We start from the raw sequence: 26,606 nt of genomic DNA, 5'->3' as shown, positions 1-26,606 counted from the left end.
GTGCAAACATACACACACAGGTGCACGCACACACACACACATGGGCTTCAGGCATGACTACATGTTTGCTGTTTGTTGCTGGAAGTAGTAGTATCCCCTGGGATTTCTCTTAAACATTGGTCTGACACTCCCACTTCCTCACCCCTGCCCGGCTCAACCCAGGTCTTCTCCCTCCCCTCTCAACTGTATGAATATTTTTATTCAAATAAATCAGCAGGAAGAGATTTCAAGTTCAAAGCCCTTTCCCAAACTCGGTGATGCATGGTTATAAAAATAATGCTAAGAAGAGAAAAGTGACCTTTATTTCTAATCTATAGTCCTTGATGACTTCTGGCTTTTCTTTTCTCAAGAAAATAGATTTTTCTTTCAGTTATTAAAAATAATACAGGTTCACATAAAAATATTCAGCCAATGCAGGAAGCCTGGAGCTGTGATCGGAAGCTTGCAAAATTTCGCTGTGCACATCACCACCATCCACACCCCAGTGAGTGGTCTTTCAGACCAGGAAAAAAACACACGCCCTCACCTCACAGCCTCACAGACATTTTGATATAGAAATGAGGTGGTATTAGGCGACTTCTCCCCTGGTCTGCCATTCTTTTGCAACAATGTAGCATGAGCATCTCCAAATGGCATCCGCCAACTCCCACTGCGGGGACTCTCAGTGTCTCAGATTTGTATTTGAGCCTGCTTCTTATCACCTCTCGGAGCAGAATGAATTGGTGGGTGGTCCTGAGGGATTGGGGAGGGGGACTGAGAGCAGGGCTATGCCTGGGGCTGTGTGTTTGGATGGACTGAGGCATCACGGGGGACCTGCAAGGAGTGGGAAGCTCGCCCCGCTTTGAGAGAGGAGCGAAGCAGCTGAGAGATGGGATGGCAGATTCGGTGGCAGGAGCTGCCCTCGAGGGATCTGCCAGGTTGACCTTGGAGCAGGAAGCCACGCAGGGCGCTGGTGGGGCTGCAAGCCTGGGGAAAGATGGATCTGGAAGCAGGAGGTTGGAGAAGCAGGATGGAGGGAGGTGAGGTGTCCACCCGAGTTTGGGGTGACTTCAAGGAGGAGTTTCGACTTTTTTCTTGGATTTATTTATACCCAACCTCCTTCTCCAAAGGTGTTACAGTAGCTTTCAACAGAGGACACATGCAGAAAGGTCAGGAAGCTAGAAATAGAAAAGCTGGACCAGGGACGGTCTCTGCCTGGAGCACAGGACCGCAGCCGGAGCCGGAGCCCCGCAGGAAGGGGCCCTGCTCCCTCCAGGCCCCGGGGATGAGCTGGTGAGAAAAGCAGATGAAAGTCAGAGGACCAAGAGGAGGACAGGACACAGCTGATGCCAAGGACACTGAACCAGAATGAAAAACTCTGCATTCAGTTTTTTTCTCTTCTCGAGGGCATGAGCTGGGGGACCATGTCACCTTTCCCTTCTCAAAGGCATGAACTGGGGGACCATGTCACCTTTCCCTTCTTGAGGGTATGAGCTAGGGGACCATGTCACCTTTCCCTTCTCGAGGGCATGAGCTGGGGGACCATGTCACCTTTCTGAGGCTCTGCCTCCCCATCTGCAACACCGCCATAACAATATCTGGGTCAACATCTTTTGCAGGTTACCTGACCTTCCCTGTGAACACCTTGCATGGGCACACATCCGAGGGCTGGCCATTTGGAGGGCTCTACTGGTGCATACACAGCACAGCTGTGCCCCCAGCAAGGGAGGAGTGGAAGAGAAGCCGCATTTACGGTGCCTGCCATCCCTGAGCCCACCTACCACCCCTCCAGGAGTACCCACAGCTCCTTCCTCTAACCCAGGTGATTGGATCAGGGGTGGCGCCTGACTCCAGGGCAGCCAATCCACAATGAGGTGTGTGTTGGCTGGACACAGCACGCTGCACCGGCCGGCCCATTTTCTAGTGGCGCTGGCCAAGGGAGGTCTCAAGGAGAGAGGGAGCTGGCATGAGAAGTGGAGAGAGAGCAGGCTCCATGACCCGGCAGAGGAACCATGCAAAGACACTCAGACGCTGGGCGTGGCCAAACCACAACCTACTGCTGCTGAAGCAACCTGCCCCAACCTGGCGGGCCTCAGACAGCAGCCCCGTGAGTGTCTCCCTTGGCTCAGAGGGTCAGGAAATGAGGAGGGCTTGGCCAGGCCATTCTACAGCACGTGACCCTGACAGAGGTGGGGGCTGGCTGCTCCAAGGCACTTTCATGCTCACATCTTCTGGGGTGTCAGTGGGGACGGCTGGAAGCCTCCGCTCAGCAGGGCTGGTCAGCAGGAGCCGCCTCCAGTGTGGCAGTCCCGGGGGGAATTGGACATCTCGTGTGGTGGCCTGGGGCTCTGGCACTACAATGGGGTTGGGTGCTAAGAAAGGACGTTTTTAGCACCCATGCCAGCTTTGCGCCTCCTGCTCCCCGAGGCTTCCAAGCGTCACCCTCCGGGGCTCTGCACACCCTGCCCTCTGCTTGGAAGACGGCCCCTGCAAACAGGCTGACGCCCGAGGTCCTTTCTTCGAGAACCCTCCTCTCACCTCCCTCCACAGTCCTCGGTGCTGGAGCCTCGGGGAAGGCAGGCGGTATCCCTCTTTGGCTGTGAAGGCAATGAACTCATAGGGGAAGGAGACCAGGCTCCGTGGTGGCAGCCGCCTGCCGCACAGCCCGGCAGGGCCTCTCCCGCTCGCCCGCAGACACACACAGCCCGGCCCCGCGCTAGAACACTGCAGCTTTATTGATGGAAAGAACCGCGGCCGCGACGACAGGTTACAGTGGGGGATTGGGGACGGGACGGGGCAGAGGGAACAGAGGCTGGGATGGAGACAGAGAGCAAGGCAAAGGGGTGAGGACGGGGTCGTGAGACTCAAAAATAACCCCGCTGCGTTTCACCCATGAGGAAGGGGTCTCCGTTGTGCTTTTACCTTGGTGGGATGGGCTGGGGCCTGGGCACGAGGGGTTTTGGCTTTTCTCCCGAGTCTGTGAGGCCTCCGGGCTGCAGCAGTCCCCTCCGCTTCCCCTGCCCCTCCTGTGGCCCGGGATAAGGCCTTGGTGAGCAGGCCGCCCCCGCCCCGGGGCAGGACGGGGGCTCAGGCGTGGGGCACAGGGGCCTGCAGAGTTGGGCGGAGATGGTGTGGGCAGCTGTGAGGAGGCAGGGGCCTCCCAGCAGGGCCCCTGGGGAGTGACCACAAGCACCACCAGGGGAGGGGGCAGGGCTGCGGCCATCTCCCTGGGCCTCCACTTTCTCACCTGTCCCGTGGGCACTGACTAGCCACCGGCAGGGTCCCTTCCAGCTGCAAGGGTCAAGGGCTCTCCAGGAAAGAGCAGCTCTTCTGCTCCGACACACACACATACACACACACACCCTTAAACTCATACACACACACACACCTATTCATATCCTTACACACACATACACATCCCACATGCACCCTCAGATACGGGAACCCTTGAACACACACACCCCTTCCTATTCTTGTTCTTACACAAGCACACCCTCATTCACACCTTCTCACACACACACACTTAGACACACCCTTAGACACACCTTAGTTTTCCCATTCACACCCTCACACACACACCCAACAGAGGAGGACTTCCCTGAACCCAGAACCCAACCTCAACCAGTGGCCCTACAGGGACTCTGCAGAGCAGGTGCACCTGGGACCAGCCCGCAGAAATACCCCCGCCCCCAGAGCCATGCAAGGAGGAGAAGAAACCAGCAGTGGTCCTGAGGGGCTCAGGAGGATGAGGATGGGTTCTGACCTTCGTCTGCAGCCCAGGCTGCGGCAGCAGAGAGGCAAGGAGGGAGAACGGTCCCTTCTGTCTAGATGCGTGTTGGGGGCAGGCAGCAGCTGCGGCCAGAGGTGACATCTTCCACGCAACACCCGGGCCTGCCATGTGGCCTGGGATGAGAGGCCAGAAACTGGGGCAGGGAGACCCTTGGCTGTCCCAGTGCAGAAGCTCAGAAACACCTGAGATAGCTCCACCCAGTGCCCTGGAGACAAGGCAGTTTGACCAAGCTCCTCGAAGCTGTCTGGCCGGATAGCCCAGGGGCAGTGCGCAGTGAAGCTGCAGAACCTGGAGTCCAAGGCTGGCTCTACCCACAGCTGGCTGTGTGGCCTTGGCCGTCCCTCCCGCAATCGGCTTTGCCATCTCGTCTTGCACCGTGCAGGGTCTGGGCTGCTGAGGCCAGGAGCTCACAGAGCACATGGGACAGGAGAGTGCACGGGGAAAGGTGCAGAGCCCCTCCCAGAGAGGGCCAGGGCAGGAGAAGTGTGGTCCTCAGGCCAACTCTGCACCCCTCGGAGGCTGTCCGGGGTCCCGGGGGGCAGCAGGAGGGCCAGGCTGAGGTGCCCCACTGCTGCTGTTCAGTGCCTGGCTCCAGGGGTCCTCTCCAGCCCCTGACCCCAACCTGGAGGGGTCTGAGTGGAAGGAGTCCACCACGCTGAGGGCTGCCCCTGGACGCTCAGCTTTAAGGCCACGGTATGCCCCAGGCACCCTGCCCCAGACGGCAAGCCCACCCACGGGAGAGGCACTGGTCCAGCCAGCCTAGTCTCCCTGGGACTGGGGTATTTGTGGGTCCCAAGCCAGCACAGACAACACCAACATGGAAGCACCCGGTGACATGCATTCCCCGCAGACCCACTGGCACACACGCATGCACACACACCAAGGCAGTCACAGCACCACTCACACACAGACCTCCGCACACGTGCACACACACACGCGCAAGGGCGCTGGCATCCCTGCAGTCACGCCAACCAACCACGCGCTCGCAGCTACGTGCGCGCAGTTCCGCTCAGCTAGCGCATTCTGGGCACCTTGTCTGTGCCGGCCTGAGTGGGGCAGCGGGCAGGGGGCGGATGAGGAAGCCCGGGAGGAAGTGCTCAGGGCTGTTCCTCTCTGGACCCCAGGCCCTCCCCTGCAAGGGCAGAGGAAGCATGGGGTGGGTGATGGGCCGGAGGGTGCCTCCTGGGTTCTCTGAGGAGCTCTTGAACCAGGATCCATGGGGGGGGGCATGACTCAGCATTTCTAAAAGATGGGGATGGGGTTGGTAGGCTGCAGGCCATGGGGCAAAGCCACAGTGAGGCTGCATCCCAGGCCTGTGCATGCCCGCCATGAGCGCGGGGAGGGGAGCGGGTTGGAAGGCTCGGAGGAGGAGCTCACAGTCTAGTTGGGGGGGGGGGGCAGAGACTCTGCACAGATGGGACAATTAAGGAACAGCTCCCAGCAGATGCGACGGAAGCCTGTGCTGGGGGCTTGGAGTGACTCATGCGGGACCAAGGCCTTGGCCGCGCCAGGAAGGCAGCCCCGCTGGCTGGAGTCAGGAGGTCCCCCCGCAGCCTGGCCCGGCCACCCACCAGCTGTTGGTGATGATGCTAATGCAGGCCTGGCGGATCAAGGAGCTGGGCAGCGTTGGCCCTGGTCCCTGCCTGCCGCCTGGCACTGTGGTGTTGCCCGCATTCCAAGCCCCTTCTCTGCAGCTGTCCCTGCCGTGGCTCCAGCAGGAGCCCTGTGACAGCCCCCACCACAGGTGCCTGCCTTCAGTGGGGTCATCTGTAAGCTTTCTGTCTTCCTTAGGGGTTGGGAGGCGGGATTTCAGGCAGCAGGAGGCAGCCGGAGCCTACAGGATAAGGCAGGAAGTGGTCCATCTGGCCAGCATCCCACCTAACACACCAGCCACTCAGGAAGATGGACATGCACACTCTCACACACTCACAGCGATGGGGAGAGACCCAGCCTCACTGACAGATATGTGACATTGCACACGCAGGCCCACACTGCACACACTCCTCCTGCCCCGTGATGCACCCACGGTGCGCACAGATGCAGACACACACACACAGCCACAGGCACACACACATAGACTCATCCTGGAAGGGGCTGGGCGTCCTCTCTCCTGGGGACAGCTGAGCTGGGGCTCAGAGACCATGTTGCGATCCAGATCCCATGACGACCATCTCAGACGCCCAGCCCAGGACCCGAGGACACGGAGCCCCTTCACAGCTCCCAGGGAACAAGAGGACCAGCCACTGCCCCTACCCGTCACCCTCAGCTCCTCCACAAAGCCTTGCTCCTTCACCGACCCTGGCTGGAAGAGGGGAGGGCCAAGCAGATGCCACACACCCTGCTCTGCAGGGCAGCCTGTCAGGCCCAGAGCACAAAGACAGAGGCTGCACGGCACTCCCCAGTGCAGCGTCCTACACGGAGGTGGGAGGGGACAGAAAGACATCTCCTCCGCCCGCTGCCCCCGCTCCTCTGAGACCCAGCTGGGCTGTGCTCTGGGAGGCCAGCTGCAGGCCACAGGTGTCAGTCCTCACACCGCCCAGGCCCCAGACCCTGGGCCGTGGCCCAACAGAGGGGTCACAGGGAATGAGGAATAGGGAGTCTTGGGGGGGCGGGGGTCTCTTCCAGCTGGCCCGCTCTCTAGGAACAGTGGCCAGCAGCAGGTGCCCACCTTCCTTGTTGTCCCCAGGGTGGGGGACGGTCACACAGCTCACACAGCCGCACCTGGCCCTCCTCTGGCCCCTGCCTCCCCATCCCAGGGAGTCCCAGTCTGCCCAATGGCAGGCGTCCATTCAGCAAAGCCACTGGGCTGGAGTCGGGGCTTGAGTTGGGGGTGGGGGAGTCAGGAACACTCCGCAGGTGCAGCCAGGGAGAAGCCTGTGTGGCGCCGAGGTCCCTGGGGTGGCGGGTGCTGTCCCGACTGAGTCCCTGGCTCCACCATAAAGAGGTGCTGGCAGGTCAGATAGAAACTTGTGCTTTAATATCTATGTGTGTGTGTGTGTGTGTGTGCGTGTGCGCATGTGTGTGTCAAACAACCGTCTTCAGGGCCTCGGTGCCGGGTGCCTGTCCTTGAACTCTCTGCTCATCCTTGCAGCCGATGCAGGCCCCCTCCCTGGCGGGCTGGCCCTGCCCCTGGGCACCCCGGCTGGCGGGGGTCAGTCTTTGGTACGATGTGGACACTTTGGTGTGCCGGGGGCGGGGTGGGGAGCACGCAGCTCTCATCATCTCTGCATCGCCAAGAGGAAGATGGCCATGGGCCCCCAGAGCTGCGGGCTGCACTGGCGGGGGGCTCTGCTGCCGGGCATCACCACCACTGTGACGGGAGAGAGAGAGAGAGAGAGGAGACAGGCCAGGACTCCGGTCAGCTTGGGCAGGGAGTGGGGACAGGGTAGCCATGGGGGGTGCCTGGCACTCTGCCCTGGGTCTCTGGGGGACACAGACACACTCATATACATACATATAGGGGTTAACCCGGCCTGCTAGTGGGCTCACAAAGGTGCAGAGCAATTTATTCAACCTCAACAGCCTTTGGTGTCCTGATCTGTAAAATGGGTCTAATAGGACCGTGGCAAGGGCGAAGTGAAACACGCTTATGCAGGCTTTTGTGGCTTGCTTGGTACTCAGTAAGCTGCTGCTGTTGCTGTTGGGAACACCTGGTCCCCGGAAGGCCCACATTCCTGTCCAGGGCTGCAGGTATACAGAGACACTCAGACACTATAAACACTGCAGTCAGCTTGCAGGGAGGGCGGCCCTACAGTCTGAGTCAGGTGGGGCCAGGTGGGTGCACACTTGCAGTCACAGACACACGGTTCCCGTCACCCAGGCAGTCCGAACGCCAGGCAGACAAAAGCCCCCTCCCACGACAGGCACCCTCCCCCTACAGCCTGCCCCCCACAGGTGCAGCCCCATGCTGCCACCTGCCCCGCCCTGCACCTTTGTTGGGATCCATCTGCTTCCGGGGACACTCTCCCTTCTTCAGTGTGACGTCATCGATGGCGATATCCCCCAGGTAGCCAGAGCCTCGAACCCCCTCAAAAATAATCTGGGGCAGGGTCAGAGAGCAGGGAGCAGGAGTTTGGCAGACTGTGACAGACACAGCGGCCGCCCTGCCCCACCCAGCCTGTTCCCCTCAATCCACCTGGAAACCCCCCAGGCGCTAGCATTACGGCCTGCCCACGTGGTCCTCCCTGGAGCGCCCAGCAGCCTCACCTGGAAGGGCCCACTGGGGTTGATGGGCACGTGGGCCTGCTGCCACACGTTGCCCTTATTGCCGCTCAGGGACCAGGCGTGCGTGTCCAGAGCCCCTTTGTTCCGGGACCGCACCAGGAGGTTGAGGGAGCCTGGGGGAGGGGTGGAGAAAGGGGGCAGTGAGGTCTGGCAAGGCCACCCTGAGCCTTCCCCACCTGCCACAGATGCCCTCCTCCCCTGCCCGCCGCCAACCCCTCCCCTCTAACAGCGGTGCTGGCTGTCCCAGGGCACTGGGACCTACGTGTGAGCACAGAGCGTGCCCCTAGCCCTGCGCAGTCTCTGGAGGTAGAGCAAGCGGTAGTAACAATTTTAGTGCTAATTTGCATATTTTATATGGCGAATAAAGCTAGCTCTCCAAACCCAGATGTCTCTAATAACCATGCTTAAGACAATGCTAAAAGAGAGAATGAAATGATCGGGAGAAAGACATCAACACACGTGCTACAGAGCTCTGGGGAGAATGAGTGTGAGACTTTGGGGGCAGGAGCCTGGGGCTGCTCAGCCCTTGTTCCCACAGCCACTGGGACCCGGGAATCTGCATCCAAGACACTGGAGAAGGAAGGGGTGATGGCTTGGCTAAGAGTACCTAAGCAGTCAGTGCCCCCTCCCTGTCCCTTCCAGCCCCGCCCAAACCCCCAGTGACATGAAAGAGCTGGCTCCGAGGGAAAGGAATCAATCTTACACAGCGCCTGGTGGCTGCCATTTGCATGGCACTGACCACAGACAAAGACACACCATCTGTGACACCAGACAGACCCCCCGGTGGGGGAGAGCCACCAAATGTTACCTGCCTGGGATGAAAGGAGTTGGCTTGGACCAAGGAGAGCCGGCGAGACACAAGGTCTGGGGACAGCTGGTGCCCAGAGCTGCCAGGCATGGGGGAGGGGAGGGGAGGAGGGGCCAAGACAGCACGGAACACTGCCTCCCTGACAGCACAGGCAGGCCTGGGGGGATCCAAAGGTTCAGGGCACTTGGACCGCCCCAAAACAAGATGGGCCCCAGAGGGGGTGGCAGCCAGCACCCTGTAGGACAGGAAGTATCTGCCCCGGTTTCCGAAGGGCCCAAGTTCCAGTGTCTTTCGGGGGGCACTCACCAGCCCCAAAAGGACTGCTCTTTCTTCCGGCTCCTGGAGATCTGTCCCCACCCCCTGGGGTTCAGCCTCAGTCCCCCTACCCTGTCTTCTTCCTCCTACTCCCCTTCCCTGGTGGGGAAGCCTGCTTCCACACAGCTCAGACAACCAGCGACTTCTTGCCCAACACGCTGAGCACCCCGTCAGGCCCCAGCCCCTCCCTGACTGGGGCTTCCTGAAATCCCACCATAGGGGCCAGCCAGGGCCAAGACCCTGAGCTCCCTGAACGGTGGGCCTGCCTGGGAGCACCGGGAGCTGGACAGTGAGATCCAGACGCATGGGAGGGACAGGTTCCCGGGGCAGCACAGTCGGCTGACCACGGCTCACGCTTGTTCTTGTAAGACAGGAGGAGGAGCTGCAAGAGTCGTAGCTCAGGGAAAGGATGAATGTCCTAGGAGCTGCTCATTGCCCTGACCTGACCTCCACACACTGTGTACTGTACCAAGTCATCCCACTGTACCTCACTAATACTGCAGCTTTAATTATCTGAATATATAACAAGTTGACACGTAATTGTATGGGATGTCAAAAAGAAATGATTTCTCTGAGAAAGAACGGTTCTGTTCACGACTTCCTCCACATCGCCCGCCCACCTAAAAGCCAGGTGGACCCAGGCGCTGGTGTCTGGAAGCACTCCAGCTACCCGGCCCCTGGGCCTTTGCTCAGGCAACTCTTCCCTCTATTGGAGACGCCTTCCCCTAGCACTTTCCCCCTGGACAAATTCTTCCTGCTCTTAAAGGTCTCTCTAGGAAGTCTTCCTCAGCTTGACCAAGCCGGAACCTCCCTCACACATTCATTCACTCATTCCTTGAACTAACTGGGCATCACGACGTGCCAGGCACTGTCCCAGGCACCCGGGACGAGACAAAGACCTGGGCCCTGTGGCACTTATGTTCCATAAAGAACATGGAAGGGCAGAGAAGTCTTCTGGAAGGGTGGTCGGGGACCTCGTGTGGAGACGCGAGTGAAGGGGGGAGGGAGGGATGTCCCGGGCTGGGGGAACATCTCACACAAAGGCCTTGCTGGGCAGGGAGGTGCTTCGGGGCTGAAAGGAAAGCAAGGAGACCCGTGCACTACAGCTGAGTGGCAGGCAGAGGCAGACCAGGCGTGCAGGGCGGAGACGATGATGCTGGGAGCCTTGGGGGATGGAAGGGGGGCTGAGCAGGGGAGAGGTGGGAGGGGCCTGAGAAGGGACACCAGCAGGGTCCCCTTCCATGGCAGCCCTGCTGGACATTTCTATTTCTGTCCAGGGACAGGACACTGCCCAGCGCCCAGGACAGCCAACTCCTTTGCTGAATAGAGTTGATGCTTTCAGGGTCTTACACAGAATTCAACTTGGTGGGCCCCTGCCGTCACCCACCCCGCAGGAAGCTCTCACAAAGCCCTCGGTGTGGATGGTTTGAGGGTCTCTGTGGACCCAGACCCCTCCATCCCACCCTGTCCTGGTTCCCAGGGCGTGGGCCGAGGCCCCTCCTCCACGCTGAGTCAGGCTGCCTGCCGCTCCTCTTCCGTGGACCAACGAAGCCCTGAAGAAGCTTCTTGCGGCTGCAAAAGGCTCCCTGGGTCCAGGTTTTGGGGGACACCCGGCTACAGGACGTGTGCAAAACAGGGGAGCCAAATGCAGCGCGGGCGTTTCTGTGTGTCTGTCCTGGCTTCTTCACGCACCAAGGATCTCTGGAACTCTGCCCCAAGCCCAGTCTACGAATTGCCTCTGGGTTTCTAGGTGGCAGGAGGACTGGCACGGGAGGGGACTTCGTCATGTACCTTTGGACCCCTGTGAAATGCGCTACACAACATAGGGAAAAGCCATTTCCCCAGGAGAGGCTCGGACAAGCACTGCTCCCGCATGGGTCGGCGCTCACTGTCTGTCCCCGGCCTCGGCACTCACCAAGCCCACGCTCGGCGGTGCCTTTCGATGTTTCGTCTCTCCTGCCGGCCCGGTGCCAAGAGGGCAGGGAACTCACCTGCCTCGTTCACGGCTGCCCGGATAACCAGGCACAGAGCAGGAGCTCCTTCACGGACATCACACTCCTATGGGGGCCGTCCCTTCCCAAAGGGCACTCAAGTTCAAGTTCACTCCTGCACTTAGGGAGCGGGACTTCCTCCCCCTGCTCACAAAGCAGCACCCTTCCAATCCTCGCTTTAGGTACTAGGAAAACCTGAGACGCTGGTGGCCGTGCTGTGTGGTCTTGGGCAAATGCTTAACCTCCCGGAGTTGTTGGTAGGCGCGGCTGTGAGGGTTAAGGAGACTGCGGATGCAGGGCAGCCAGGATGTCACTGGCCCTGCAGCACTGGGTCCGACTCCTGCCCGCCCACCCCCACCCGCCACTCACCAATGTGCTTCCCGTACATGTGGTAGAAGAAGGAGACACAGTAGAACTTGGCGCTGGCGTTGTACAGGGGACTCACCAGCCTTGCCCGGTCCCCCAGCTCCCGGGGCCTCGACGTCTCAATGAACATGTAGTAGCCTGCGGGCGAGGGGCGATGCGCCAACAGGCTCCCTCCCTCCCACCCGGGCCTCCCCTACCCTCTTCCCCTCTGCCCAGTCTTCAGCTGCCTGGACCCAGGGGGCTCACCCATCCTCCCTCCCCACTGTGCAACACAGGGAGCTACACAGCATTCACGGGTTCTCAGCTGTACGGGATCCCCTGCTTCCCAAGCCCGTCAGGACACAGCTGGGCCTCCCCGCTCAGACTGGGGCTCCCTGAGGATGGGGCTCTGTCTCCTCACCCCCACCGCAGCCGACTGGGACCCCTGGGCCAACACCCTCCCTAAAGCGGTGCCCCATTGCCGGCAGGAGGCCAGGTCCTCACCCTCAGGGGTGCCGCTGATGTCGGTGGGGGGGCCGGTGTTGGGGGAGCGCTTGGGGTTCTGGGTGAGGGCATTCTGCCGTGTCCAGTCGAAGTTGTCCGTCAGGTCCTGGGTGTAGCCACAGATCTTCTCATCCTCAAAGTGGCAGGTGTTATCTGCACGGACGCCCGGGAGGGTCAGCTGCCTCGGTCCCTCCCCGCCCCCAGGCCTCCCTCCATCCCTGGAAGCAGCTCCCAGCAACCAAGCGATGGGCCCATGGTTCACGGGCTTGAGGGAGCAGGCAACAGGGCTCATGACACATTCGCTGCCTGTACCGAACTTCTTAGCCTTTTTTCTGCCACTGAACTTTCTGGCATCTAGTGCAGCCTGAAGAGCCTGCTAGAAGAATGACTGTAGAAGTACAAAATGAAATATACTGAAAGGCAGGTGTATTTCTGAGTTTGTTACACAGTAACAAGTGAGCTCCTTCACTGTCCACTTAAATCACAAGAGCTAGGGTGAGGTTTCCTCCCGACTGCTGACGTAAATGACAGTAAGTGAGCTGAAGACAAGGGGCTTCTAGGATGACCAAGGCACAGGTGCTGTTCACACTTGCGGGGCTCGTCACCCAAGTTCGTCATGGAGGGGCACATTGGATTTCAGCCAGAAGACAGGGAAAATCAAAAACAACATGCGCCTTCCAGGGTCTTGGATGCCCTGAATTCTACCTACAGATCCCTGGGGATGCACAGGTCACAAATGCCAGCCCACCTTCCTTCTGTCTGCCGGCCCTGGTGCCCTGGAAGCCCAGGGGGTTGTCTCCTCTCTTTGGGTGTCTCTCAGGGCCCCCTCCTCTTACCATGAGAGTGCTTATGTCCCCATGGGGAAGGGGGAGGCAAGGGGAGTGGGGGTGGGGGCTTCTCACCTGACAGGTTCGGAGAGTTGATGGCTGAGAAAGCAAGCAAGGAAACCAAGTTAGAACAAGGCGTGAGGCTGTGCAGAAAGGAGCTGGGCTTGGGACCCGGGGGCGGGGTTCTCAGAGCCAGGACTGGGGGCAGCGGGCCAGGCCTGCAGTGGCAGGCGGGAGAGCGCAGAGCAGGGAGCCCCTGGCTCAGAATGGTGGGGGGTGGAAGGTGTCCCTGGGCGTGCGCTGGGCCCACCCCATTCCCCAGCACGGCCACCTACGCTCTGTGTAGTGGATGATGCGGGAGGCCATGTCGCCAGCCCCAAAGGTGGTGTAGGGCGTGAGGCGGATCTCGTAGCTGTGGGGCACTCGCAGGTCAGCCAGCACGTACTCCAGCAGTTGCCCCTTCTCCACTCGCCGCACTGGGATGGCCTTGACCACAGTGTTGTGCTGGTTCAACTGCAGACACAGGGAGTTCCCAGATACCCAGCATGCTGTGCCCTCCGTGACACACCAGCCCAGGCCCCCGCATGACTTGGGAGGGGGGCAGCATGGGGGAGCAGAAAAGGCAAAGGACTAGGGACATGGGGCAGTCGCCCCTTCCCCACCTGCCTCTCAGGGCTGTCTTAATGCGAGAACACTGACAGCAACAAGAATTGAGCAACAGGGGCAGTAGCTGTAGTGCAGTGGGCTAATCCTTCCCCTGCAGTACCGGCATCCCATATGGACGCCGGTTCGAGTCCTGGCTGCTCCTCTTGGGATCCAGCTCTCTGCTATGGCCTGGGAAAGCAGTAGAAGATGACCCAAGTCCTTGGGCCCCTTCACCTGTGTAGGAGACCTGGAAGAAGCTCCTGGCTCCTGGCTTCAGCAATTTGGGGAGTAAACCAGCAGATGGAAGACCTTTCTCTCTGTTTCTCCCTCTCACTGTCTGTAACTTTACCTCTCAAATAAATAAAATCTTAAAAAAAAAAAAAAAAAAGAACCAAGCAACAGATGCGCTGGACTGGACAGCGCTATGAATGCTTTGCCGTTACTTGCTCACTCAGTGCTCAGACATCAGTCTGGTGAGGTAGGGTATTAGAATTACTCCCATTTTACAGATCAGGAAACTGAAGCCAAAGAGATGCGGCTTCTCCAAGCTCATACCAAGCTGACTCCTCACCTCGGCAGCCTGCCCCAGAGCCCTGCTCTACCCACACAGCCCCTGCCTTGGGGCTGGGCACCAGAGACTACACTGGGCATGGGAGCAGGTCTGGTGTGACGTGAGCGGTGCTGGTTCTCCCACGGAGCTGGTGGATCCTTGCTCAGTGCTCAGTGCTGTGCCCAGAGGGAAGGTCCCTGAGGCTGCCAGCTCCCTACCGCTAACCCAGCACACTGTCCGCCTCCAGAGAGTTGTCCGGAAGAGTGAGCGCGTCAGAGCCCCTGCCTCCAACCCCCTCCTCTGGTCTCGAGCATGTCCAGTGTCCCTGCTGCCCGCGGCCCACCTGGCGGACACTGAGTCTGTAGCTGAGCACAGGGTCCACTGCGTCGGGCTCCCTCTGCGTCCACTGCAGCACATACGAGTAGTTCTTGGACAGCTTGTGGCTGCGGGTGGGGTTGGGGGTGTCGAAGTAAAACTCCGGGCTGTAGGCTTTGGCTGAGAGGGCGGGCAGGGGGCAGGGGGCAGGGAGCCGGGGAGGGTGGGAAGAGACACAGAGAAAGTAGGCATGGGAGAGGGAGGCGAGAGGAAGGGACAGAGCAGAGAGAGGGCGTGGGGGAGACAAAGAGAAAGGGGACGTTGTGAGGAGGGGGAGGCGTTGGGAGAGGAGGGGTTAGAGCAGAACGAAGACCAGGTAGCAGGGAAGGAGGAGAGATTGCAAATTCCAGGAAGGGATATTGGGGAGGAGTGAGGAGAGGCCCCGGAAGGGTCAGAGAAGTTTGGGGAGACGCAGAGGAGGGATATCAAGGGAAAGAGGATGGGGGGGGGTTAGACACAACAGAAGGTCAGGGGTGTTGAGAGGGAAGGAAGGGGAGAGAGGAGAGGGACAGAGAGAGGCAGAAAGGTGGGGAGACGGGACACAGGAGAACAGGGGAGGAGGGAAGGAGGTGGGAAATGTCACAGGGGCCTCTGGCTGGCAGGGCTGAGGACATGGTCAGCCACCTGTGGTCCTGGCCCCCTGCTGCAACAGCAGCTGAAGGGACCCCCGGCCAGCTGGGGGTGCAGTGGACCAGGGGCCAGGCATGCCTGCTGCTGCCACCAGCGCTGGCGGGGAGCTCTCCCCAAGGGCAGGAAGGAGAGGCTGCGGGCAGCCCCCAGAGCCCCTCCATGTGCCCCTCAGCCCTCACCACGCCCTCCACTCCCTTCTGACCCACACAGGGCCCGCTGCAGCCCCAGACAGTCCTCCGGGGAGTGATGTGATGAAGAGCCGGGGCAGAGGGGTTCTGGGTGGCTCCAGGATGACAGCCTGGGAAATGTGTGCTGGCTGGCTCAGAGCCACTCGGACAACAACAACAGCTGCTCTCCAAACTACAACTGGGGCCCCTGAGGGATTCTCTGTCTTGTAGCCACCGTCACCAGACAGGAGCAAGGGCTGGAAACCCCAAGGCTGAGACCGGATGGTGCCCAGGCTGAGCGGGTCTAAATGAGGTGTGGGTGGGAACGGAGGGCTGGAAACCCAGAGCTGAGATTGGACGAGGCTTTAGGATGGGGCTTAGGTTTACGTGGGCGTGGCCTCGCCCTGGTGCCTTGAAAGGGTGAGTGAGGAGGTGTGGCCCGTGCCTGGAGGGGGCGAAGCTGGAAGTCAAGGATTGGGTCCAGCTGAAATGGGGGCGGGATCTAGGCCCAGGTGGGCGGGCCTTGGAAGGGCGTGGGTCTCCGGTACGCCGATCTCGAAGGGGCGGGGCCCGACCCTGGTGGGCGTGGCGAGCGGGCGGGACCGACGGGACGCTCACCCGAGACGTGAAAGAGGCAGGTGGCCGAGCCCACGTCGTTGGAGACGCTGCACTCGTAGCTGCCGCTGCTGTCGCGGGTCACGGCGTCGAGGCGCAGCTCGGCGTGGTCGGAGGTCTCGGTGGCGGCGGCAGCGACAATGGGCGGCAGCGGCAGCAGCTGCCCTTTGAAGCGCCACACGGCTGAGGCGATGCGCTGGGGGCTCCCTCGCAGGAGCGTGCAGCGCAGGAGCACCGGCCGGCCCAGCGCCTGGCGCACGTCCTGGGAGCTGGGCTCCACCTCCGGCGGGACTGGGGGAGGGGGCGGCGGTCAGCGGGGCCCGTGGGGTCTGAGAGTGTCCTGCTACCTCCACGCTACCTCCCCGACCCCCCGGGGCCCACTCCCACCAGGCATGCGTCCCAGACTGGGTCTCCGTCATGCCTTAAGGGGGCCCCTCACCCCCACGAAGCATCAGGGTTGGACGGGTTCGGTTCGGATCCCAGCCCTGCCTCTGTCCCGCTGCACCTGTTTCCCCATCTGTAAAGACGGGGACAACAGAATCTACTCATGGGGCTGTGGCGGGGCCACTGGGTTTGCGCATTAAAAGGCTCTTGTGTTTGGCACAAGGTGGGTTAATTTCATCATTTTGTTATCAGGGAATGTGCACCCCTTGAGGTGCCTTCCTCCTTCAAAATCCCATTTCCACCTGTCAAGATCAAGTTATTTCTTTGTTCGCCGAGGCCCTGAAAGGAAAGACGGAGGCGCACTGGACGGTGGAAGCGAGGCCAAGGACACGCGGGGGCGTGGAGGGGGCCGGGAGGGTAGGAGCCGCGGAGGCAGCGGGGGAGGGTGCACAGGGACTCACACTGCACGTTGAGCTGCACCTGGGCCTCGCGGGGCCGCACGTTGAAGCCATTGTAGCGGGCCGTCTGGCAGCGGTAGGTCCCGCTCATGTCTCGGCTCACGCGCTCCAGCCGCAGCTTCCCGTCCGGAGTCTCCTCCAGCAGTAGCCCCGACGGCAGCAGGATGGCCTCCTTGTCCACGCGGGACCAGAGCACGGGTGGCCGTGGCTTGCCCCGCACCTCACACTGCAGCTCTGCGGGCGAGCCCTCCCGCACCGTCACCACGGCTCTGCCCTTGGGCACACTGATGGTGGGTGGCACTGCGGGGTGGGGGCGCAAAGAGCAGTGGAGTTAGGGCGCCACGGCCCTGGCCCCTGCGGGGGTGCTCCTGCCTTCCTCCCTCCTCCCAGGCTTCCCACGGTCCGGCCCCCAGGGGCTCCCAGCTCTGAAGGAACCCTGCCACCTTTCAAACACTTCCACTAAACGTCTCTTCTCTCTCCTACCCCCACTTAAAGCCCTCGTCCTTCTTGCCATGGTCTGCCCCACATTCTCCTTCTTCCTCCCCAAGCAGTGCAATGCCTGGCTCTCTCAGGGCACTCAGAATAAAGACTTCTCTTCCCCGCCTGCCTATGGCTAGCGGTGGCCACACACCTACACTCTGGCCTGCAGGAGATGAGGGGCAGTGAGTCTTTAAAAGCAGCAGCTGTGTCCCTCCTCTCCATCGCCTCCCCCCCCCCCAAGCATGCAGACAGCTGCAGCTGGAGCTGCCATTGTGGACAGGGTGGCCGGTGCTAAGGATGATGGAACAGCAACCCAGACGGAGCCTGCGGCCCTGAGGGCTTGTTGGAGCAGAGCCACCAGCCAGCTTCCCTGGAGGAAGAATTGCCGAGCCAGCTTGTGAGAGTCACAGTGGGGGATTCATAACGAATCTGACCCAACCCAGCACCCGGCTCAACCTGAAGGTCTTTGCAAGACCTCCACGGGTCCCATCCTGCACCACTTCAAGCAAAGTAAAATGTACTCATGCATTAACATTAAAATAGCTAAGCCGCTGCTTATGATGCCAGCATGTCCTGGCTGCTCCACTTCTGATCCAGCTCCGTTTACTGAGCCTGGGAGAGCAGCAGAAGATGGCCCAGGTGTGTGGGCCCCTGCCATTCCTGGCTCCTGGCTTCAGCTTGGCCCAGCCCTGGCTGTTGCAGCCATTTGGGGAGCGAACCAGCAGATGGACGATCTCTCTCTCTCTAACCCTACCTTTCAAATAAATAAATCTTTTCAAAATGCCTTAAGTATAATCAAATATGAAGTAATTTTTTAAAAAAAGATTTACTTATTTGAAAGTCAGAATTAGAGAGAGGGAGAGACAGACAGAAAGAGATCTTCCATATGCTGGTTCACTCCCCAAATGATTGCAATAGCCAGGGCTAGGCTAGACAAAAGCCAGGAGCCAGGAGTTTCATCTGGGTCTCCCATGTGGGTGCAGGGACCCAAAGACTTGGGCCATCTTTTGCTGCTATCCCAGGTGCATTAGCAGAGAACTGGATTGCAAGTAGAGCAGCCAGGAACCAAACTGGTGCCTATACAGGATGCGGGTGCTGCTGATGTCAAATTAATCCACTGTGCCCCAGCGCCGGCCCCTGGAGTGATTGTTTGTACAGCTGTCTGTAGGCAAGCTGAGGCCAGTTATCTAATTAGCATAATTTAAGCTCCATAAACACTTACACACTTACTGACTTTAATTCTGAAGTCTTTCTCCTTGTGTTTTGGAGCCAATTAATTTCTCTTCCCCGGTCTAAATCATTTGCACGGGTCCTTAGAAAGCTTCCACGCTGCGGGCAGCGGCCCTCACCTGTCTCCATGTGCCCCTCCCAGCTCCTGACACTGCCACACCCCCCACAGCTCAAGAGCTGTCTCTGCTTTCAAGGCCTTGGGTTAAGGCACAAACTCCCCAGCTCTGCAAAGAGGACTTTTGTGCCCGGCCTCTGGCATTCCCTGGCTTTGTGTGCCATCTCTTGTCCTGTGTCCCAGCCGAGGGACCCACTTGTAAGGAATACCCTCCCTGTACACAAGTCTTTTCCACAAAAGAGGCTGCTACAGCCTCTCGTGGGCTTGTCCGACCCCCAGCTGGCCAATTCCCGCTCCCACTCCCAACTCACTCACAGCACACCTCCTCTGGGAGCCCCTGGCCGGCGTCCCCAGGTAGCCTGTCCCTCCTCCTTTAGCATCTTCCAGGATGCCCACAGGACCCTCCCACGTCACATGTCCGAGGCCTGCCTCTTTCCTGCCTCGCCCCTCCCCTCTAACGTGGCCAGGCAGCGAGCTCTTCAGAACAGCTGGCATCCATGCCTGAGCCTCCAGCTTCTCACCCAGGGCTCAGCACACAGCTGTTTCCAAAAAAGAACAGTGGAATCGCTGGAGTTCCAGTCCTCTCCCACTCCTTCCTACCCTCTCCAGTTTTACCCAGCCTTTCCTTGTGGCGATCTGATCCAGTCTCACCAAGACAACCCGAGGCCCAGAGAGACGACGGGCCAAGGGAAGAAATACCGCCAATATTTATTAGTCTTCCTTTCTGCAGGTGGGCACTGGGTGACAGCTGCCAAAGTCAGCCTGCCCCTCGGCACGCTGCTGGGATGCAGACAAGATGCTGCGGCCACTACCCAGGTATAAACTCTCCGCTGGGGCTGACAGCAGGCTCTGCCACTTACTATCGTCCAGCCTGGGCAAGGCTCTCAAACTTCCCAAGCCCAGGTCCTTCATGAAGGACAAACTATGGTGCGGCGAGGGAAATCCCAAACATGAGACAGATTTCTGTGAGATCAGCACACACACACAGTAAACGCTCAAGAAGTGCTAGCCATTATCACACCATCATTACTCCGGGGCTAAAGAGCCAAGTCTCGGAGCAGGGCATTTTGCTAGTGGTTGAGACACCACTTGGGACATCTACATCCCAAACCGAAGTGCCAGGTTGGCTCCACTTCCGATTCCAGTTGCCTGCCGACGCACGCCTGGGAGGCAGCAGGTGATGGCTGAAGGACTTGGGTCCCTGCCACCCCCATGGAAGACCTGGATCGAGTTCCTGGCTCCTGGCCCAACACCACTGTTACAGGCATTTGGGGACTAAACCAGCAGATGGGAGATGTATTCCGCCCCCCACCCCCGCTTCCTTCCCTCTCCATTTCAAATAAAAAAATAAAAGTTTCCAACAAACCGAGTCCTAACCACAGCCTATGTTATGGGCTGGATCATGTGACCCTAAATCTGCATGTTGAAGTCCTAGCCCCTGGCACCTTGGAATGTGACTGCGTGTGGCCACCCTGCCTTTAAAAAGGTCATTTAAGCTGTAAGAGGTGGCTAAGGTGGCCCCGACCCAGTCTGACGCAGATACGCACAAAAGACCACATGAAGACACGGGGAGAAGGCGGCTGCCCCCTAAGCCAGGGGGAGCCCTCAGAAGGAATCAATCCTGCCAACGCCTTGATCTCGGACTTCTGGACGTAAAAACTGTGAAAAACTGATTGCTATTGCCTAAGCCACCCAGACTGTGATATTTTGTCATGGCAGCTTCCACAAACTAAAGCAGCCTCGGTGCCTTCTCCCAATCTTCTCACTCCATTCTCCCAGCCGCCACAGTCTCCAGTTCCCTTACCAGCCTCAGGGCCTTTGCACATGCTCATTCCTCAGCCCACACCACCCGACCCTCCCTGGCTCCCCTTTGCCTAGAAAACTCCTAGCCTTCCCTCTCGGGTCTCAGCTCAAACGCGTGATCTCAGGGACCCTTTCCAGACTCTCACGTGTCAGGTTTGTGATCATCCACTTATCTGTGAGACTTCCTGAGGCATGCTTGCCTTCCTGCTAAGTTCAATGAGCACAGAACCTGTTTCACTCACTGTTCCACTACAGGGCCTAGCACAGCGCCTGGCAAATAACGGGCTCAACGGGTGTGTGCGGCTTGAAAAAATGCCCCCATCTCCCCACTCGGGGACTCTCCAACGCCTTCACGCCTCCCCCGCGCTGCCCACCTGTCTCAGAGGAGATGTTGACCTCGACACTGAGGTCCGGCACGGGCGCCCCGGGGAAGGAAGCCATGCACAGGTAGGTGCCGTAGTCGCTGAAGTGCAGGTCGATGAGCTCCAGGCTGCTGGTGACGGCCGGCAGCTCGGGGTCATTGCGGGTCACCAGCAGTCGCTTGGACATGCGCGCCGGCTTGCCGTTCTTGAACCACTGGTAGGTCACCTTCTCCTGGGGCACTGCGTCCACGTGGCAGGACAGCTTCAGGTCCTGGCCCAGCTGTATGTTCTCACTCTCCTTGATCATATCAGGAGTGATCTGGAATGTGGCGTTCTTCATGGCTGCGTGTGGACAGGAGGGAACAGTGGCCGGGGCTGGCCCAGAGCCAGGGGTCCATGTTCTAGCTCCACCGACCTAGCTCCTCCCCTCAAACTGGCCCTCCCGGTTGCTGGAGACTCCCCTCTACCAGGAGAGCCCCCAGCACTTTCCTCGGCTTGGAAGTTGCTCTGTCTGCTCAGATGTTTTAAAAAGTTGGACAAAGCTCACTGCAGGAAAGAGGTTTCCTGGTAACCATGACCCTCAGGGCTCGAAGCTCGTCACATGGATTTACTCACTCAACACGCCCTGCAATCTTCAAGGTGTCTTTACTGGCCCATTTTACAGAGGGGGCAACTGAGGCTGGAGCTGTTTAAGTAACCTGCCCCCATGTCACCACTTTCGAACTCCAGTCAGAGCCTGCAGACTCTTGATTGCTATGCTGCTTTATTTTTATTGTTTTAAACCTTGAATATGCAAATTAGAAATATGGAAGAATGTACCAGAATATAACACTGGTTCTAAGCAGAGAGTTGAACTGAGGGTAACTGAATCTAATCTGTACATTTTACCCTTTATGCTGTTCGATTCCTTGCAACTAGTTGGTGTAACTTTTATATATAAAAGGTCAATACAATTATTTACATGCAATTGCATAAAAACACAGGGTTGGGAAAGAAAAGGGTCTGGCCTCTTTAGAAAGACTTGGGTTGTGTTTGAAGCAAGCCAAGAGTTAAGAGCTCTTAATGGGCTGGATGGGACCCTGGCGCAACAGCCACGAGCCAGGACTGCACTTGGCAAAGCAGGCTGCATAGGCACCCCGAGTGTGGCCTAAGCACTGGGTGTCAATTAGAGCTCAACAGCCAGGGCTTTAAAGGCTACACGGAATTACGTGGAGAAAAGTAGTCTTCCGATGGGAAAGAACCATCGGTGGGAAAAGCAGTCATCAGAGAGCCACAGTCTCATTTTGATTAACAAGTCATGGAAAGGGGCCGGCGCTGTGGCACAGTGGGTAAAGCTGCCGCCTGCAGTGCCAGCATCACATATGAGCACCGGTTCGAATCCAGCTGCTCCACTTCCGATCCAGCTGCCTGCTAATGCGCCTGGGAAAGCAGCAGAGGGTGGCCAAAGTCTTTGAACCCCTGTACCCATGTGGGAGACCCAGAGGAAGCTCCAGGCTCCTGGCTTCAGACCAGCCTAGCTCCAGCCATCACGGCCACTTGGGGAGTGAACCAGCAGATGGAAGACCTCTCTCTCTCTGCCTCTGTCTCTCTGTAACTCTGCCTTTCAAACAAATAAATAAATTTTTTTACAAGAAGAAGTAGTCATGGGAAGCCAGCTTCTCTCCGTGAGGAGCGTCAGAAACAGCCTGGTCAGTCAGTGGGGGATGAACAAAGAGCCTGTCCTCAGAGGTGCTCCACTGAATTCAACAGCTGTGCTTGCAAGTACTAAAGAAAGCAGCCTGGGTCTTTAAAAGAAAGGAAAAAGACCTAAAGCTGCAAAAGCAAAAGAATTCAAAGTTTTCTTCTTAAATGACAACAGCGAAATCCAGATCAGAGGGAGCAGCTAATGATGACTCCGAGGCTGAGGTTTAGTAAGGGAAATGTGTCTCCTTCGGTAGTCCAGCCTCCAAGTTTTGTGTATTTCCACACTTAGCAATTGTCTTCAGGTATAATTAAATGCTTTGCTCATACAGATTTATCTATATGGAACTGTGTGTTCTTTTCACTTAAATTCAGTTAATAATGAAGAAACCACTGTGCAAAGAGAAAGCCAAGAAATTTCCCTGCTGGTCCAGAATGTCCACATTTAGCTTTTACTGCAGCCTCAGTTTCCCTATTTAAAAACAAAAAGTAGGTAATTACCACCAGCCCTTCCTACTTCTCGGATTGCTGAGGTTAAGTTGGGAAATGCAAATTGCAAACTATACACAAACTTTTACACCTGTGCGGATCCTCCTGCCATCTGCTAGCAGACAACTGAATTGTGGGTAGAGCAAAGTCCTTGGGGACAAGCCTCCTCCACATATGTCCCCTACCAAAGGGAAGCAGGCAGGCCCCTGTCCCAGCTCCTGGTGGCTCCTGGAGGCCAGAGTCCCCACCTGCCTCACAAGGTCCCTCCAAGCCCTCCCAAGGCCACGTACATCGCACAAGCAGGTTGACCGTCTTCTTGGCAGGGTTGCCCACGTTGTTGGTGGCTGTGCAGTTGTAGTAGCCAGAGTCCCGGGCCTGCACCGAAGGGATGCTGAGGATACCACCCTGGGCCAGAGCACCCAAGGGCAGTGGGCCGGGCCCGTGGGACCACTGCAGCTGGGGTAGGGGATCGCCGCCCATCAGCAGACACTGCACCGTCACGTTCTCCCCAGGGTTCACCACCAGCGTCTCGTTCACGGACAGCTTCAGGGCTGGTGGTGCTAGGGGAACAAGGAGGTGGGATCTTAGGAAAGATGGGTGGGGAGAAGACAGGGAGCCAGGCAGAGGGGCTGGGGAGGCACCATCTCCTCGTCGGGAGGTTGATCCGAGTAGGCAAGGGGTACGAGTGGGCAGGTGCCTGTACCTGTGGTGTTGGTGAGCCGGAAGGTGATGGCCTTGTCTGGGATGCCACACACATTGCGCACAGACACCTGGCAGGTGTAGCTGGCGTAGTCCTGGGGCCGCAGGTTCTTCAGCTTCAGAACCTTGGTTTCCCCCTGGGCAGCAAGGACCACTGGGGTGAGGGGCTGCTTCAGTCTCCCAGGAACCCTGCCACTCCCCCTCCGGCTTCAGAGGCTATGGCCAACTCCTGCTCTCAATCCCATCCCCACCTCCACCCACCGCGGGGCTCTGAGCCTGGGCTTCTCTGCACCTGAGGCTGCCGGGGTGCACTCTGGGGGACCAGGACTCAGCATTGCCATTCTGGGACATGTTGGGGTGAGGAGGCAAACCTGCTGTGTGTCACAACCCACACAAACACGGGGTTGACCCTCGGAGAGCCTTCCCTGGCAGGACGGCATCACCCCCATCGCTTGGGGCTGCAGGGGCCATGGGAAGAGAACGCATCTCTTTGTTCCCAGCCCTTGTGTGTCTGTGCACAGCTTCCCAACCCTTGGCCAGCCAGCGGTGGGCAGGGATGACTGGCCTGTCTCTAGGGTGCCTTTTCCTAACCAGCAACACCCGGGGAGCACATGCTTCCCCAGGGACGCTCCCATCCTCATCGCTGCTCCCTGACCATCATGCCCTGTTTTTTTCTGCCCAGGCTGTGTGAACTCCAATCCAAATGCGTGCTCCCCAAGTCTGGGCCCCCAGGATTCCCTCCCTCGTGGGTGCACCATTGGGAGGGTGGGGCGAGCCAGCTGCCCGTCCTGACCTGGGTGTAGAGGGGTTCGTAGATGTCGACCCCATTGTCCTGGCTGTGGGACAGCGTGTCGGAGCCGCGCTTCCAGATGAAGCGGGCGGGCGGGTTGGAGTTGACCGTGCAGCGCAGGAACACCGTCTTCTCCTGGTAGAAGTTGCCCCGCACGTCGCTCACCGTCTGGTGCACAGTGAGCACCGGCTCGTCCAGGTCTGCAAGGCGGGGTCAGCACGCAATCAGGATGGGGCGACCCCAAGGAGACTTGGGTACTTGGCAGCCCACAGCCGAGCTGCCCCCAAGGGGGCACTTCCAGGGAGCCATGTGTCCCCCCCCCCTCAGGCCCTATTTGCTAGACCAACCCATTGGAGGCAGGGGTCTGCATCCGATGGCTTCCCAGACTCGCCCCAGCCATCCCTCCCCAGAGACCTGCCTCGGGGTGCCTAGCTCTATGCCTTCCCACTACGGGATGGAGAGAGCAGATGCAGCCTGGAAACCAGGAAACTCGGTTCCTTTGTAGTGGGACCTGCCTAAGTCCCTTATCTCTCCGGGCCTTAGTGCCCACATTGGAAAATCAGACAAGTTTGGTGGCTCTCAGCCCTGTTTGTATGCAAGAACCACATGGAAATGTTCCTTTTACTACTGAGGCCTGGCTAAGGCTATTGATGATGTCAGAGGCCAGAACGCGGCTTGTCTCAGGGGGTTACTGACGGGAGAGGGCACGAGGGAACTTTCCAAGGTCCTGGACATGCCTTGAACTGGATGGCGTTCACACACACACACACACACCCATGCACACACACACACGCACACGCATACACACAACCAATGAAATGTACACTTCAGGTGTACTCTACTGGATGTAGGTTAATCCTCAATTTTTAAAGAGTTTAAGGAAAAATGCTGATGTCAGTCCCCCTCCTCCATCCATTCCATCAGAATCCCGAGGTGGGGGAGGGCTGAGCATCACCGTTTTTTACAGATTCCCCCTAGAGATTCTCCTGTACGCCAGGGTTGTGAACCACAGGCACCAACAGTCCACATCCCAACACCCTACAATGGATGTCCTACATCCTACAATGGAGAACCCCACAGCCCACCTGAACAGAAGCCTTAGCCAAGGCCAGGAGTGCAGGTGATCAGTGGGGAGGCTGCCAGTCCCTCCCAGCACCAGTGACCCTGGAAATGACCTCAGTCACTGACGAGGGACATGAATGAGACCCAGGGCACCACTGTGCACAGGTAACAGGTAGGATGGCCACACAGGTGGTGGCACGCAGCGACAGAGGCTCCTGGGGCTAACACAGAGCGAGGTAGGGGCTGGAGCACTTCCATTCAACCAGCAGTGAGGACTGAGGGTGTGTGGTCCTTCCTACGGGTGGCAGGGAAGGCTCGGCGCTGACCCTGGGGCCAAGCTGAGATGTGAGGACTGTGGAAGGAGACCCCTGTCCTCAGCTAGATCCACGCCTGCAGACGTATCCCACGTGGTACCTTGGTTTCCTCATCTGTGAAAGGGGCAGTATCCAACCCATCCTGCTGCCCTGGCCGCCTTGCTGGGTGTCTCAAGGCCATTCGGGATTAGGTGGGACTGTGTAAAAGGTACAGGGAGGTACACAGCCGAGGGAGAGCAGAACCACCCCTCTGGGCTCCAACAGAGGAGGGTGCTATTGTCTTGCTCTCGCCGATTGCCCCTTTTCCATGCCCACTCCTCAGTTGAGCCCCCCCACCCCACTCCACCCCGAGCGGCCCCCTGGGGCCCCGGGAGGGCCTCCACTCACACTGCACGTCCACGCGGATGGACTTGATGGCTGGCACGCCCACGCCGTTCTCGGCCTTGCAGTAGTAGCGGCCACCCTGCGTGCGTGCAATGCGCTCGATGCGCAGAGTCTCGTTAAACACCGACGTCTCCTGGAACTTGTCCGATGCGCTGCCCGCCGTCTTGGTCCACCGCACCTGGGCCAGTCCGGGCAGGGCAGGGTCAGAGCCTGCAGGAGGTGGGGGCATCTCGGGGCTGGACACCCTGCAACAGCCCCCTGCCACGGCTGCCTGTGGGGTGCAGGCAGGCCTAGGAAAGGGACCCATGCAGACTGGCCACGATGCACAGACGGGTCAGGCGGCTGCACAGGGAAGGGCCTGGGGAACCCAGGTCAGACTACGGGAGTGCACACCACACTGGCTGGCTGCAAGGGTAAGACTCTGATAACATTGTTATTCCACTTCCTGCCTCGGCAGCCTGGGGTAGCTCACTTGTCTCAGCTGTGAGAGGCGGCTGTGCTAGCCAGCTTGCAAGATGGCCTCCTGGGCCTCACACCCTCCTGTCCTGGGCAGGGGTGTGTGTGACCAGTGATACAGAGCAGGAAAACAGC

The 26,606-nt window shown here is 58.9% G+C and overlaps 1 protein-coding gene across 1 annotated transcript in view; it reads right to left on the bottom strand.

Annotated features, from left to right (window-relative positions):
- Positions 1-2,696: 2,696 nt before the first annotated feature.
- MDGA1 (MAM domain containing glycosylphosphatidylinositol anchor 1) overlaps positions 2,697-26,606 on the bottom strand; it is a 58,538-nt gene continuing 34,628 nt past the window's right edge. Inside the window, exons 3-17 of the mRNA XM_051854779.2 lie at positions 26,019-26,193; positions 24,259-24,455; positions 23,470-23,602; positions 23,057-23,326; positions 20,610-20,939; positions 16,611-16,907; positions 15,769-16,056; positions 14,322-14,473; positions 13,119-13,296; positions 12,859-12,882; positions 11,957-12,109; positions 11,477-11,611; positions 7,976-8,106; positions 7,700-7,808; positions 2,697-7,079 (exon numbers count right to left, since the gene is read on the bottom strand). Coding sequence (XP_051710739.1) covers positions 6,988-7,079; positions 7,700-7,808; positions 7,976-8,106; positions 11,477-11,611; positions 11,957-12,109; positions 12,859-12,882; positions 13,119-13,296; positions 14,322-14,473; positions 15,769-16,056; positions 16,611-16,907; positions 20,610-20,939; positions 23,057-23,326; positions 23,470-23,602; positions 24,259-24,455; positions 26,019-26,193 — 2,664 coding nt within the window. The 3' untranslated portion in view covers positions 2,697-6,987. The remainder of the gene's footprint in view (positions 7,080-7,699; positions 7,809-7,975; positions 8,107-11,476; positions 11,612-11,956; positions 12,110-12,858; positions 12,883-13,118; positions 13,297-14,321; positions 14,474-15,768; positions 16,057-16,610; positions 16,908-20,609; positions 20,940-23,056; positions 23,327-23,469; positions 23,603-24,258; positions 24,456-26,018; positions 26,194-26,606) is intronic.

This window comes from Oryctolagus cuniculus, chromosome 5 (genome assembly GCF_964237555.1).
Source record: "Oryctolagus cuniculus chromosome 5, mOryCun1.1, whole genome shotgun sequence".
Classification (NCBI taxonomy): domain Eukaryota; kingdom Metazoa; phylum Chordata; class Mammalia; order Lagomorpha; family Leporidae; genus Oryctolagus; species Oryctolagus cuniculus.
Note: the sequence above shows the minus strand (reverse complement) of the source record. Positions and strands in the feature narration are given on the sequence as shown.